General features: G+C 47.5%; 1 protein-coding gene and 1 pseudogene across 1 annotated transcript in view; both read left to right on the forward strand.

The window, feature by feature from the left end:
* Positions 1-3,113, forward strand: part of LOC111553529 (collagen alpha-1(I) chain-like) — a 12,456-nt gene extending 9,343 nt beyond the window's left edge. The window contains exons 2-3 of the mRNA XM_023228410.2: positions 1,316-2,557; positions 2,707-3,113. Coding sequence (XP_023084178.1) covers positions 1,316-2,557; positions 2,707-2,814 — 1,350 coding nt within the window. The 3' untranslated portion in view covers positions 2,815-3,113. The remainder of the gene's footprint in view (positions 1-1,315; positions 2,558-2,706) is intronic.
* On the forward strand, positions 2,864-3,738 carry LOC111553528 (annotated as a pseudogene).
* The last annotated feature ends 6,459 nt before the right edge of the window (positions 3,739-10,197 follow it).

Raw genomic sequence — 10,197 nt, forward strand, 5'->3', positions numbered from 1 at the left:
AAGAAGAAGAAGAAGAAGAAGAAGAAGAAGAAGAAGAAGAAGAAGAAAGAAGAAAGAAGAAAGAAGAAAGAAGAAAGAAGAAAGAAGAAGAAGTGCCAGACGTGAGTGTTCTGTTTTATGGGTTTTTTGTTTGTTTGCTTTTGTTTTTGTTGAGACTGAGTCTCCTACTGTCACCCAGGCTGGGGTGCAGTGGTGCAATCTTGGCTTACTGAAACCTCTGCCTCCCGGGTTCAAGCGATTCTCCTGCCTCAGCCTCCCAAGTAACTGAGATTACAGGCGCCTGCCACCACGCCTGGCTAATTTTTGTATTTTTAGTAGAGATGGCGTTTCGCCATGTTGGCCAGGTTGGTCTCGAACTCCTGACCTCAAGTGATTCGCCTGCTTCGGCCTCCCAAAGTGCTGGGATTACAGGCAAGAACCACCACACCCGGCCAATACTGTTTTTTAATTCTAGCTAATATGTACAAATTTTATTGATCTAGATGTACTTTAGAATAAATTTTAAAAGTCCACCAAAATCTTGTTGGTCTAAACTCTTTTAAACATATAGATTAGGCCAGGCGCAGTGGCTCACGCCTGTAATCTCTGCACTTTGGGAGGCCAAGGCGGGCGGATCACGAGGTCAGGAGATCGAGACCATCCTGGCTAACACGGTGAAACCCCGTCTCTACTAAAAATACAAAAAATTAGCCGAGGGCGGTGGCGGGCGCCTGTAGTCCCGCTACTCGGGAGGCTGAGGCAGGAGAATGGCGTAAACCCGGGAGGCGGAGCTTGCAGTGAGCTGAGATCCGGCCACTGCACTCCAGCCCGGGCGACAGAGCGAGACTCCGCCTCAAAAAAAAAAAAAAAACAAACATATAGATTAATTTGGGGGAAATTGCCTTTACAGTATTTAATCTTCCTTTCCATTTGTTCCAATCATCTGTGCAGAGTGCAGGGCTTATAGAACTCTCCTCATATGAATTCTACAGAACTTTTCTTAATAATAACAGCCAATATGAATTGGACTCTTACTATGCCAGAAACGGTTTCAAGTACTTGAAGTGTATTAACATTTTAATCGACAACCCTATAGACAGTTGCATCGATTAATATTATTCCTACATAGGAGCCCGCTTCTTGGCAGACCGGGAGGCCCGGCGTCCCCGGGCGAACGGAGGCTGCAGGTTGGGGGAGGCCGGGTGCGGCCCCGAGAGTGGGCGGAGGCGGGAGCGGGCCCGCGCTGCACTCCTGCCCGGTCTAGTCGCCTCCCAGGCTGCAGGCGCGGGGTGGCTCGCCCCCGCGTACTTGCCAGTCGCGAGTGGGGCCCGACTAGCTCTTCACCACGCTCCACTGCATCGGCACGGGCCGGTTCTGGGAGGGGTGCAAGGGCATCGACCCCCGCATCAAGGAGGTCACGGCCGTTAGGGCAGCGGACCCGGAGGAGGCCGAGGACGGCCAGCAGCAGATCCCCGCGCTCAGCTGTGCTACGTCCCCGAGTCCACGCTGCTCCTGCCGCCCGCTGTGGGTTTCCCACGGAGGGCCAGAGCGGCGGCAGCGCGCAAGACTTGCAGAACTCGGGCCCCCGGAGGAGACCGGCCCGCCACGGCCCTGGGGAGGTCCCGGAGGGCCTCTCTTGTCTGCACTCCCAACGCAGGAAACTCCCGAGACGCGAAGCCGCCAGCGTGCTGCCCTCCGAGCAGGGCGACGCGAAGCCGGCGGACCCCGGGGTGGCGGGGCAGCCCACAGAGGCGCAGGCCGACTTGTTGGAACAGCTCTCGGCAGCCCCTTCCGGGGGGCGTCTGAGGTCGCCAGCCGCGGCCTGCGGCTTCCAAGCAGGCTTCTGGCGCCTGGGGATCGCGGCCATCGGACTGGCCAAGGAGGAGCCCTCGGACTCCGACCTGCCCGCGTGCGCGCCCGGTTCCTGATCTCCAAGAACAGCCCGTCCGCGCCGGGGGACCGCGGCAAGCCCTTGGAGGAGCTGGCAGGCCTGGCCAGACGAGGACCCGCGTCCTGCCACCTATCGAGGAGCTCCGGGAGCGCACGGCGACCGCGCGCTCCGCCAACCTTTCTTCCGGGGTTCATGGGCGCCGCCGGCGCTGGAAGTCCCAGGGGCACCGCGGGGAGCGCAGCTCCCAGGATCCGGACATCGCCAGTGCGCAGAGGACGCGGATCAGGCCTCCCCTACCCCGGCGTCCGTCCACAAACCGGCGGAGTCCACGCAGCAAGCTGTGCGGGAGGCCCCGTGTTCGTCCACGCCGGGCGGCTGGCCTCCCGGGGGCGCAGAAAGCGCAGGCAGAGCTGCGGCCGCAAGTCCCGCCTTGGAGCTCCACGAGCCGGCGCTGCACACGGCAGAATCCCCGCGACGTGGGCCCGCGCAGCCGGGGACAGAGACAGTCTGAGCTCCGTAACGGCGGTGCTGACCTGGAGGTGCCTCGTGCGCGTTGGGCCTGCAGGCCACGTCTCCTCCCACCCCTGCGCGGTGCTGCGCTGCACGCGGGGACGCGGGGCCCTGCGACCAGCTCCCCTCCCCTCCCGGGCCCGCTGCAGCCACACCAGGCAGCGGAGCCCGACCCCTCTGCGGACCCGCGCGGCCCGGTGACTGCTCAGACCAAGGAGCACAGCAGCTGTCGGGCAGCTCTGCCTCCTCCTTCCACGGGTCGTGGGGGAGGCGACAGGGCAGCCCCCAGAGGAGCGCCCTGGCCGGGCCTCTTCCCCTGCCCCGGGCCGCGGTGCTCTCCGCCCGTGATGGCCATAGATTTGCCTTGTGGTGTTGGATCAGGAACTGTGTCTGCTCATAAGTGCTTGTGTCACCCAGAACGTTTTGTTTTTTAAGAAAATTGGTCTTTTCAGTTGGGTGCTGAGTGGTTTTCCAAATCACGTCTCGGATTATAACAGAGAACATGGCGGCCCAGAGGGAATAGACTCAGATGGTGTCATCTAGAGCACCTGGGATGAGATTGTTGATAACTTTGATGATATGAACTTACAGGAATCTCTTCTTCGGGGCATCTATGCCTATGGTTTTGAGAAGCCTCCAGCTATTCGACAGAGAGCTAGTATTTTCTGCATTAAAGATCCAAACAGTAATTCCGGCACCGACTGAATGGGAGCCTGCATTGTCTTGCTTGCATTGGTGGAACAAATGTTCGAAATGAAAGGCAAAAACTGCAGGCTGAAGCATCACATACTGTTGTTGGTGCACCAGGGAGAGTGTTTGCTTTGTTAAACAAGATATTTTCTCCAAAATGGATCAAAACCTTTGTTTTGGATGAAGCAGAGGAAATGTTGAACCAAGGATTTAAGAATCAAATCAATGAGATTTTCCAAAAATTAAATACAAGTATTCAGGTTGTGTTGCTTTCTGCCACAGTGCCAACTGATATGATGGAAGTGACCAAAAAGGTCATGAGAGATCCGATTTGAATTCTGGTGAAAAAGGAAGAATTGAACCTTGAAGGAATCCGTTTTATATTAATATTGAGAGAGAGTAATGGAAGTTGGAGATACTCTGTGACTTGTACGAGACACTGACCATTACACGGGCTGTTATTTTTCTCCATACAAAGCACACTGTCAACTGGCTGACTGAGAAAATGCATGCCGGGGACCTCACAGTTTCCGCTCTGCGTGGTGACATGGACGAGAAGGAGAGATGTCATCATGAGGGAATTCCAATCAGGGTCAAACCATGTTCTGATCACTACTGATGTGCTGGCTTTTGGGATTGATGTGCAATAAGTGTCTTTGGTTATAAACTATGATCCATCTACCAGTTGTGAAAACGACATTTGCAGAATTGGCAGAGGTGGTTGATTTAGGAAGAAAGGTGTGGCTATAAACTTTGTTACTGAAGAAGACAGGAGGATTCTTGGTGACAGGACACTTTCTATACAGTACTACAGTGGAGGAAATGCCCATGAATGTGGCTGACCTTATTTAATTCCTGGGATGAGGTAGTTTTGGATGCAGGGCTCAATGTTGTTGAATGGGGATCACAACCTGCATTATGCCTCTTTCTTTGGGAATATTTGAATCTTGTCTCAATACTCATAATGGACCAGAAATACAGATTTTGATAGCAAAGTGGCATTAGTCATGAGGTCTTGTGAGGAAAGCCTTTGGCTTTATCCTCTTTAGAGTTAGACTGTTGGGATGGCTATAAAAGATGGGATCTGTAAAATCTTTCTTCTTTAGAAATTCATTTCATAGTTCTGTAGAAATGGTTGTATTCAATGTTCTCTATCATTTAATCATATACTTGTGGACTAAAAGATACAACTGCTGTATAAAATCAGCTAACTATGTTAAATGACCGTATCTGTCTTTACTGCGTTTGTCATTAGCCTGAGTAGAAAGGCCTTTCAAATTGTTTTTTAAGAAAGCATTTGAATGCATTTTGTTTCGTATTGTGTTTTTTGTTTTTTTGTTATGAGACCGTGTCCCACTCTGTCACCCAGGCTGGAGTGCAGTGGTGCCATCTTGGCTCACTGCAGCCTCGACCTCTCGGACTCAAGTGATCCTTCCATCTCAGCCTCCCCAGTAGCTGGGACTACAGGCACTGGCCACCACACATGGCTAATTTTTGCATATATTGTAGATACAGGGTTTCACCATGTTGCCCAGGCTGGTCTTGAACTCCTGGACTCAAGGAGTCTGCCCACTTCGGCCTCCCAAAGTGCTGGGATTACAGGTGTGATTACTGACACCCAGGCTTTGGTATTGTATTTATTCAATAAAGTATTTAATTAGTGCTAAAAGTGTCTCATAAATGCTACCTTTCTCCTTAATATTTTCACTTTTTTTGCTTGTTTGTTTGTTTTTTGAGACGGAGTCTCGCTCTGCGGCCCAGGCTGGAGTGCAGTGGCCAGATCTCAGCTCACTGCAAGCTCCGCCTCCCGGGTTTACGCCATTCTCCTGCCTCAGCCTCCCGAGTAGCTGGGACTACAGGCGCCCGCCACCTCGCCCGGCTAGTTTTTTGTATTTTTTAGTAGAGACGGGGTTTCACCATATTGGCTAGGCTGGTCTTGAACTTCTGACCTTAAGTGATCCACCTGCCTCAGCCTCCCAAAGTGCTGGGACTACAGGCATGAGCCACTGAATCCAGCCCGTTTCTGGTACCTAAAGCTTTTGTGTTTCTTTCTCTCTCCTCCTAGTCTAACACTTTTAGAAATTTTATCATTTCTTTTTTCTTATAATGACATACTTAACTCCAGCTTTTCATAACATGCCAGGTGTGTAACCAAAAAAGGTGCTTTCTCCTTCTGCTTGGAAATTATAACCTTTCTTTCTTTAAGACAACTCTGTCTCACAGGCTTATGTTTATGATCTACAGATCTTTATGGCAGTCTCAACTCAGAGTTGCCCTTAAAACAAAATAGGGTCTACCAGTCCTGTAAGTTATTTGAGTTCACGTAGACACACAGGAAAGGTTGATTGTACTGAACTCAGGCAGGTCCATTTGTTGAACTAAAAGCCTGAACCTAGCCAGTGATATTTCCACCCCAATTCTGTTGAGAATTAGTTAATAACCTTCGGCTTGGTATAATGCTTGTAAATTCTATTAGATTTGAATAAATTGGAGAAAACCCTGACTTGGAAATTCACACATACATGTATGCTACTATGGGAGAGAAAGGTACCATGAACTGTGAGTTTGTAAAATGTCACATTAAAGAATCATTATTTTAAAACTTTAGTGACTTTAATAAAAGCTGCTAAAAATAAACTCAAGCTGGATCAAGGATTTAAATCTAAGACCTGAAACTATAAAAATTCTGGAAGATAACATCAGAAAAATCCTTCTAGACATTGACTTAGGCAAAGATTTCATGACCAAGAACCCAAAAGCAAACGCAATAAAAACGAAGATAAATAGCTGGGACTTAATTAAACTAAAGAGCTTTTGCACAGCAAAAGGAACAGTCAGCAGAGTAAACAGGCAATCCACAGAGTGGGAGAAAATCTTTACAAGCTATACATTTGCAAAGGACTATTATCCAGAATCTATAAAGAACTCAAACAAATTACCAAGAAAAAAAAAAAAAAAAAAACAACCCCATCAAAAAGTGGGCTAAAGGACATGAATAGACAATTCTCAAAAGGAGATATACAAATGGCCAACAAACATATGAAAAAATGCTCAGCATCACTAATTATCAGGGAAATGCAAATCAAAACCACAACGCGATACCACAATCCTGCAAGAATGGCCATAATAATTGAAAAATAATAGATGTTGGCCGGGCGCGGTGGCTCAAGCCTGTAATCCCAGCACTTTGGGAGGCTGAGACGGGCAGATCACGAGGTCAGGAGATCGAGACCATCCTGGCTACTGAGATCCGGCCACTGCACTCCAGCCTGGGTGATAGAGCGAGACTCCTTCAAAAAAAAAAAATAATAATAGATGTTGGCGTGGATGCGGCGAACAGGGAACACGTCCACACTGCTGGTGGGAATGTGACTAGCACAGCCGCTGTGGAAAACAGTGTGGAGGTTCCTTAAAGAACTAGAAGTGGAACTACCACCATTTGATCCAGCATTCCCACCGCTGGGTATCTATCAGAGGAAAATAGTCATTATACGAAAAAGATATTTACACACGCATGTTTATAGCAGCACAATTCACAATTGCAAAAATATGGAACCAAACCAAATGCCCATCAGTCAACAAGTGGATAAAGAACACACACACACACACACACACACACACACAATGGAATACTACTCAGTCATAAAAAGGAATGAATTAATGGCATTTGCAGCAACCTGGATGAGACTTGGAGGCTGTTATTCTAAGTGAAGTAACTCAGGAATGGACAACCAAACATCATATGTTCTCACTCATAAGTGGGAGCTACTAAGCTATGAGGATGCAAAGGCATAAGAATAACGCAATGGACTTTGGGGGCTCAGGGGAAAGGGTGGGAAGGCGATGAGGGATAAAACACTACAAATTAGACCAGGTGCGGTGGTTCATGCCTGTAATCCCAGCACTTTGGGAGGCTGAGGTGGGTGAATCACCTGAGGTCAGGAGATCAAGACCAGCCTGCCCAATATGGTGAAACCCCGTCTCTACTAAAAATACAAAAATTAGCCGGGTGTGGTAGAAAGCACCTGTAATCCCAGCTACTTGGCAGGCTGAGGCAGGAGAATCACTTGAACCTGGGAGACGGAGGTTGCAGTGAGCCGAGATGGTGCCACTTCACTCCAGCCTGGCGACAGAGCCAGACTCAGTAAAAAACAAACAAACAAATGTACAAACGGGGTGCAGTGTATAGTGCTCGGATGACAGGTGCACTAAAATCTCACAAATCACCCCAAAAGAACATATTCATGTAACCAGACACCACCTGTTTCCCAGTAACCTATGGAAATAAAAATTAAAAAACAAACAAATAAAAGCTGCTGAAACCATGTAGCTGCCTTCACAGTGAAAAAGGTGCTGTGTTTTCCACGCCCATTTGCAAACTTTGTGCCAAACTAAATGTTAACAAGAACCTTAAAGAAAAGTTTCACCTCCAAACCGCAGTGCTCTGAAAGTGCAAAAACAGCAAAAAGTCAAACACAAACAAGCCTAAAGCTTTGTGAGGCCAGAAGAAACCACAGGTCATAGAAAAATACACTTTCCCTTTCACACTCTCGGTGTCATACTTGGGGGCTGTCCTGAGAGCGAGGGTGTCTGGGCTTAACACAGTCACCGTGCAGCACCTAAGCCATGATACCTCAGCCATCTGCAGGTAGCACAAGGACGACACTGAACAGGGATGGAGTGTGCACGTCACTGAGAGCGTTTTTATGTTGACTTTCCTCTCTGCATCACCACCAGAACATCTTCCTGTTAGCTTCAGTGGTCTCTGTGTTGTCAAGGAAAATGACCCACAGTAACTGTCTACTCACCAGCTTTGCCTGAGTCACACTTATAAGGCTCTTGATGCGTAACAGGTTTATTAGTTTCCAAGCAGGCAGCATTGATTGGTAAAGGAGGAAATGACTCCATTTATACTATCAAGCAGCCTCTCTTACAGTAATCTTTTAGGCATTTCAACAGCAAAGTAGGCAGGCGTTTACCAAAAAAGCTTTCATAAGCACATCAAAGTTCATGTTTTAGCTGCTTAAGAAAAAAAATTAACTATGGGACATTTCCGTAAACAATAGAGAAGGCACGGTGGCTCAAGCCTGTAATCCCAGCGCTTTGGGAGGCCGAGGCAGGTAGATCGTCTGAGGTCAGGAGTTCTAGGCCAGCCTGGCCAACACGGTGAAACTCTGTCTCTACCAAAAATACAAAACATTAGCTGGGCGTGGTGGTCCTCGCCTGTAATCCCAGCTACCTGGGAGCTGAGGCATGAGAATCACTTGAACTCGGGAGGTGGAGGTTGCAGTGAGCTGAGATCACACCACTGCACTCCACCCTAGGCAACAAAGTGAGACTCCATCTCATAAATAAATAAATAAATTAATTAATTAAATAAATATTTTGTCTTAATGACTAGTTTGTAGAAGTCAATGTATCATTCAAGGCAATGAAGTTTAACATAATGCTCAAGAGCTCAAGATCATATACAAAGACCTGACCTCAAATTCCCCTCAAATGAAAAACAGTATGCCAGTAAGCTTGGTAAATAATTCATGGGAAAAAAAAATACATTTCTAGAAAATGAATTTTTTAAAAAGTTTATTCATTAGATTGCACTGTTTATAATAGCAACAAATTGGATGCCAAGCAGTAGAAGACTGGTTAAAATACTGGCACAGAGTAAATGCTCACTAAACACTTACTGAATGAATACATGAATGATAATAGTTACCACTGCTTCCAAAGCTCCCTTGCTTCCCTCCTATTCTCTAGGTTCCTGTTGATTCTGTGAGCCCCAAAAGCTCTCCAATAAATCTTGTCTCTGTTTATGATTGCAACCCAAAAAAGCTGATGGATATATAATATTAAATGTGGTAAAAAAAAAATCACTTTATACCAATTCCATTCTACAAACAATATTATATTTCAGTTCAGTATAATTATAAAGGTATAGCTTTAGAATTAGTTTGGTTGTTTCCTGATATACCAAATCCCACTTCAACCCTTAAGAAGTTTAAAAATAAAGTGAGCTGTCATCACTTGACATATATATCAGAACGGAACACAGGTAATTAGGAGGATTTCTCAGAGATCACAGGCTCCAATGGAGAGAAATGTCCCAGATAATCACAAGGTGAAAAAATGCACACCAGTGACAATTACGAAGACGCACAGGTTGGTGGTAGGCATACTGATTTACTCGCAAGTAGAATTGGCCAAGTAGGACAATGAAGAAGGATACTGAAGGATATTGAAAGGATACTGAAAAACAGGGTCAAGGAAAGCAGAAGGCACTCTTTACTGGAGGACTTAACACAAAATAGGTAGCAGGGAAATCCAAGATTATCCTAATTCAAAACACGGGACCTGAAGGAGAGAACTAGTAGGGGAAAGCAGTTCTATGCTGTAACTTTATACTCCGCAAGTACTGCCAAATAACCTGTGTTTGGCTGGGTTCCGTGACTCACACATGGGTTCTGTAGTCTCAGCGCTTTGGGAGGCCAAGGCGGAAGAATCATTTGAAGCCAGGAGTTCAAGACCAGCTTGGGTAACAAAGTGAGAGCCCGTCTGTACAAAATAAAAAGTTAGCTGGGGCCAGGCACGGTGGCTCACACCTGTAATTCCAGCACTTTGGGAGACCGAGGTGTGTGGATCATCTGAGGTCAGGAGTTTGAGACCAGCCTGGCTAACATGGTGAAACCCCATCTCTACTAAGAATATAAAAATTAGCCAGGTGTGGTGGTGGGGCCCGTAGTCCCAGCTACTCGGGAGGCCAAGACAGGAGAATCACTTGAAGCTTGAACCCGGGAGGCAGAGGCTGCAGTAAGCTGAGATTGTGCCATTGCACTCCAGCCTGGGTGACAGAGTGAGACTCCATTTCCAAAAAATAAAAAGGTAGCTGGACGTGGGGGTGCGCACCTGTAGGCCTAGCTACTTGGCAGGTTGAGGTAGGGGGATAGCTTGAGCCCAGGAGTTGGAAGCTGCCATGAGCTGTGATCATACCACTGCACTCCAGCCTGGGCAACAGGGTAAGACTGTGTGTCTCAAACAAACAAACAAACTGTATTTAATCTTCAAAGTAACCTTATGAGGAAGGTATTATTATCCCCAATTTGAAAGTGGGAGACCCAGACCTTAAAGGT

Source organism: Piliocolobus tephrosceles, chromosome 18, assembly GCF_002776525.5.
Source record: "Piliocolobus tephrosceles isolate RC106 chromosome 18, ASM277652v3, whole genome shotgun sequence".
Taxonomy (NCBI): Eukaryota; Metazoa; Chordata; class Mammalia; order Primates; family Cercopithecidae; genus Piliocolobus; species Piliocolobus tephrosceles.